The 5,657-nt window shown below is 43.7% G+C and overlaps 1 protein-coding gene across 1 annotated transcript; it reads left to right on the top strand.

Annotated features, from left to right (window-relative positions):
• The first annotated feature begins 2,667 nt into the window (after positions 1 to 2,667).
• LOC109776077 (ubiquitin-ribosomal protein eL40z fusion protein-like) lies at positions 2,668 to 5,446 on the top strand. The gene is made up of 3 exons (XM_020334759.4): positions 2,668 to 2,859; positions 3,232 to 3,445; positions 5,024 to 5,446. Exons 1-3 carry the CDS (start codon positions 2,757 to 2,759, stop codon positions 5,121 to 5,123), a joined length of 417 nt encoding a protein of 138 aa, XP_020190348.1. The 5' UTR covers positions 2,668 to 2,756; the 3' UTR covers positions 5,124 to 5,446.
• Positions 5,447 to 5,657: the final 211 nt, after the last annotated feature.

Raw genomic sequence — 5,657 nt, 5'->3', positions numbered from 1 at the left:
AGTTCATGAACCTCTTCTGTAACGATTATCTATTAAGTAAGTATCTAGTGTTGATGAGTATATTGTGTTCATTAGTATCTATTAAGTAAGTAGCTAGTGCTGATGATCAATTTTTTTAATTACCAAAAAATCATTTGCTAGCATTGGACAAGTAGGCACGCCAGAATTAAGATGAACTTGGTGCTGGCGTTGCACTGGTGATACGCCAACACGATGTAGGATACTGCTGATGTGTCCTCCAACTCCACCACTATTTTTTAGCAATGACGCAATATTAGTGGCGTCGTGTGTCTACGCCAGCAAGGCAATTTTTGGCACGCCATAGCTAGGCTTTTCTCCACTAGTGTTGAAGTGATATTAAAGCTAGGGCTAGTCATATTAAATGAAGTGCAAGCAATTATATATAGCATTTTCAACCATCTCCATATCAAAAGATAGGCATTTATTATGATTGAATCATAAAACATGATTTTAGAGGTGGTTAACATGCATGCATGGTAATATCATATTCAGATTCTACACATTTTTGGTCAGACTAGACATATGTTACACTTAATTTTCTAAGTAGGGATTAATTAATTAGAATTATTGTAATTAAATAAAGCCATTTAATCCTATTAATTAAAACACACATTTGAATGGATGCAAACATGAATGCAAATGACATGAACGTGAATAATGCATTTTTTCATCATTTCGACCTATCATATGCATTTTTAGGATTTTTGGACAATTTAATATATATTTTTAATAAATCTCTACTATTAAAGGGAATCCATTGTTTGTTCGTATCGTTACTCCCACCCCTTGCACGATCGCCACAACTCCACCGACTTCCTTCAGCTCCGTCAATTCTCCTTCCTTTCTTTCTTATGATACAACATCTCTCTTTCTATTACCTACTAATAAAGGGAGGTGATACTCTTTGTTTTGTCCGTCAAATGTTTCCTGATCCGTCGCTAGTCCTGGTTGTTTGTCATTCGCCCGCTGCGTATTATAACTCTCCAAAATTTCATCTGTTAAACGTTTCCTGATCTATCTGTTTGTCCATTCGTCCATCGTGTATTACAACTCTAACTCGGGAACCAATCCCTTGCTATAAGAAGAACGTCATAGTACGCTAATCCCCTCAATTTCCTCCTTACAAATCCCCGCGATTTCCTCATCAAAATTGCACCACGAGAACAGAAAATAATTGTCGGGGGACACATCGTTGAGCCGTTGACCTGAGGCTCGCTACCTGCGAGTTAGACGACGAGGATGCAGAGCGGCTCCTGCTTGCTAAGCATTTCCTGCTATGGCGCCAATGTGGGACATATCCTCGATTTCCTTCTTACAAATCCCCATGCTTTTCTCATAAAACTGCACCACTATAATAGAGCCTAATTGTCGAGGGACGCATCCTTGAACCGCCAACCTGAGGCTCGCCGCCTGCGCTTTTGGCGACGACGATGCGGAACGGCTCCAGTTGGCTAAGCCTCGCCTGCTATATGGTGCCGGTGAGGGATGCATCCTCGAGGCCGTTGACGGTCGACACGAGGCTAGCCTCCCGGCGATTGTGAGGAGGGTGACACTCCTGCTAGGCTAACGCCAGATGCGACGTGCAACCATTCATGGCCGCCACCTAAACCGATGGCGGTTCGTCACGCCGTTGGAAGCTGTTCCTCGGCTTGAGGCATACGTATGGCATGCAAGCACCACTGGGAGAAGAAGCCTCGAAGTGTACGTGCGCACTACCGGCAACGACGTCTTTGAGCTTGGGCCTGAATTGCATCTCGAAATGTAGAAACGCTATAATCTTTGACACATAGAAATTATGTGATCCTATGATGTTTGTGAAACTGATGTGTAATTAAATCAATGATTGGTCTGTTTTGCAAATAAAGGACCCAGAGGCAAAGTTGTTGACGCTGGGAACAAAGCGGTTTGCTATTCTATCTCCCGTTTGAATTTGTAGTCTAGCTGTTGAGCCCTGGTGTGTAATGGAACCTAGTGATATATTTCGCTTTCGTCTAGCTTAGAGTGTGTGCGGTGTGAGTTGTACTTTCGAAAACCTATGGTTTCAGTAATTAAAATAGGAGAGGATGGCCTCTCTTTCGCTCATAAAATAAACTACTTAGCATTTAAAAAAAGGAGGAATTTGTTATTAAATCTGATAAACTGCGACAAAAATACTTAAATCTTAGGTAGTGTTTCAACCACATTTTCATATGATAAATAGCACCAGTAATATACTTATATTGTATCGAGAGGTTCAGATTGACACTTCACAAGGTTTGACCGTTCATATTAGTTACAAATTTATTTATTTTTGAGCTGGAGTTACCGGATATTAATCGTCCAAGAAATGCTCAAACGGAATACTGCGAATATAGGAGCCATGTTCGGAATGCATAAATGCGAAATAAAATTTTCACAAGAGTTGGACGAGTTTGCTTTTAAGACATTGTGAGATCATTTCTTTTAGATGAATCAGATCATTTGGTTTGGAAAGGGGCTTAGACCTTGGGCCTTCAATGGGCCAAATCTGTAGAGTGTGGCAGCTCCGACCGAGCCCCGGGCTTCGCGGCGACGGGGCCTCACTCGCTCGCTAGGGCTTCCATAGATTACGTAGCGGCTGCGCCTCCTCCTCCACTCCGCTCTATAAAAGAGCACTACGTCCGCGGCGCCAGTCCACTTCCACCACCACCACCAGTCCACCACCACCGCCCGGCGAGAGGAGAGCAGAGGAGGAGCGAGCAACCGGCGGGGAGACGATGCAGATCTTCGTGAAGACGCTGACGGCGGAGACCATGACGCTGGAGGTGGAGAGCTTCGCGACCGTCCACAGCGTCAAGGCCAAGATCCACGACAAGGAAGGTACGCGCCCTCCGCCTTCGTCCGTGACTCCCTCCGGTCGCCTTCGCCGGGGACGGTTGTGTTACTTCTTTGTTCGATCGATGATCTTGCCCCGGTTCAGAGCAGATCGTCCTCCCTCTCCCTGACGACCTTTTCTTGGGTTAGAAAATATCATGGCTTTCTCCGCTAGCTTGTCCGGCGGGTTCCATATTGTTGGATTGCCTTGCAATTGGCCTCGCGGTAGGACAAATTAGCCACCTTTTCCACGCCATCGGTCTGGATCTGAGCGGATCCTCTGTTTCTTGCTCGATTTTACAGTTTGCGGTGCTAAACTGTGAGCACCTTCTGGCGCTAAGCTAACTGCGGACGCTGTGCTGGCTTCAATAATCGCAGGTATCGAGCCGGACCAGCAGCGCCTCATCTTCGCGGGGAAGCAGCTCGACGACGGCCGCACCCTGGCCGACTACAGCATCCACAAGGAGTCCACGCTTCACCTCGCGCTGCGCCTCGTCGGCGGTGGCAAGGGCGGGTACTACCCCACCAGGATGGAGCCTAACCTGCGCATGCTTGCGCTCAAGTACAGGCAGCACAGGCTTGTGTGCCGCAAGTATGTTATATTCCTTGGACCATTCCTTTCACTATACATGGATCACTATGAATGATACAAGCTTGTGAATTGAGATGTTTCTATTGTGGTCTGTTCAATGGGGATCACCGTATCTCTGTGTGGTCAGTTTGGATCCATGAGCTAGCTTATTGTCTTTTTTTTTTTGAAAAGGGTTAAACTAGCTTATTGTCATACTCCCTTCGTCCGAAAAAGCTTGTCCCAGCCTTGTTCCTCAAATGGATGTATCTAGCACTAACTTGATGCTAGATACATCTATTTGAGGGACAAGCTTTTCCGGACGGAGGGAGTACTTCTTATCAAGTCTGCTAGTTGAGGGTGTATAGATGGAGTATTTCTTTCACTACAGATCGATATATGCTTCTGTTGCATGCATGCCCTGTTTGTATTTATGTGGATGTGTCTATGCATGATAAAAGCTTGTGAATTGTGATGTTTCTCTTGTACTCTGTTTGATGGGATGGATGCATATGTAGATCATATCTCCATGTGGTTTGGATCCAGGGAACTACTAGCTCATTAGCATACTCTCATCAAGTACTAGATCGATGGACCATTTCTTTCACGATTCATAGATATGCAGTTGTTTACATGTTTGTATCTGGATGTCTATGCATGATAGAACTTTGTGAAATGCGGTGTTTCTTTTGTGGTCTGTTCGATGGGGATGGATGCATATGTAGATCATATCTCTGTGTGGTTTGGACCCAGGGAACTAGCTTATTAATTAGCATACTTTTAATCAAGTACGCCCTCCGTCCAGAAAAGCTTGTCCCTCAAATGGCTCAAATGGATGTATCTAGCACTAACTTGGTGCTAGATACATCCATTTGAGGGACAAACTTTTTCGGACGGAGGGAGTGAGTACTACTTGGACGATTTCTTTCACTATACATCAATATACTGTTGTTGTTTACATGCATGTTTGTATCTGGATGTCTATTAAAGCTTGTGAATTGGGATCATCATATCTCTGTGTGGTTAATTTGGATCAAGGAACTAGCTTATTGGCATACTATTTGAGGTGTAGATGGTGTATTTCTTTCACTACACGTCGATATATCCTGCTGTTGCAAATTGTGATGTTAGGCTGGATACAAGTTTATGATGTTAGTTCTATGTGAATTGTGATGTTTCTGCTGTGGTATCTTTGATGGGGATCGATGCATATGTAGATCATATCTCTCTGCGGTTTAGATCCAGGGAACTAGCTTACTAGCATACTTCTCATCAAGTACTAGTTGAGGTGTAGATGGACTATTTCTTTCACGATTCATCAGTATGCAATTGTGTACATGTTTGATATTTGTATCTGGATGTCTATGCATGCATGATAGAAGTTTGTGAAATGCCATGTTTCTTTTGTGAGCCGTTCGATGGGGATGCATGGATGCGTATGTAGATCATATCTCAGTGTGGTTTGGATCCAGGGAACTAGTAGCTTATAGCATACTTTCATCAAGTATTAGTATTAGTTCATGCGTTACTCTATTTGCCTTATCACAAGTACTAGTCGTTCAGAAGATTATATCCTAACTTGTCCATGATTTTGCATTACAGGTGCTATGCACGCCTGCCCCTCAGGTCTGCCAACTGCCGCAAGAAGAAGTGCGGCCACAGCAATGACATCAGGCCCAAGGAGAAGCTGCGCCCCCACTGAAGCGTTGGAAACATAACAAAGTGACATGCGATAGCTGGATTAACTGGGAATTCAAAGTTTGGTTCGAGTCTTAGTTTCAGATAAATGTTGCTTCTGGAATCTAGAACCCTATGCTCTTGTATCAGTTTCTCTCGTAGTACTGTCCAATTTGCTCTTGCATGAATGATGAAATCAATCAGGTATTTGAGGTCTACTAGCTTGAATGGATGATGAAGTCAAGTAATGCTCTTGCTTTCTATATATTTCTGTCATGTATGTACTATGGTTAAATCAAGTTTCTCCTGGCAGCATATTCTGCTAATTACTCCTACTTGGGAATTGCATGGTTTCGTGTTCGTTGTCCAAATCAAAATATGCAACTCTGCATTTGCTGCTGCATCTCTATCTGGTGTACCATGAGCACTGTTAAAACTCTGAAGTACAAATTTGTTAGGAAACCAAATGCCACCTGACGAGCACTGTTAAAACTCTGAAGTACAAATTTGTTAGGAAACCAAATGCCACCTGCATGCAAAACAGAGTTGCAGTTGTGAA

This window comes from Aegilops tauschii, chromosome 2, assembly GCF_002575655.3.
Source record: "Aegilops tauschii subsp. strangulata cultivar AL8/78 chromosome 2, Aet v6.0, whole genome shotgun sequence".
In the NCBI taxonomy this organism is placed as follows: Eukaryota; Viridiplantae; Streptophyta; class Magnoliopsida; order Poales; family Poaceae; genus Aegilops; species Aegilops tauschii.
This window is presented reverse-complemented; position numbering and strand designations above follow the sequence as displayed.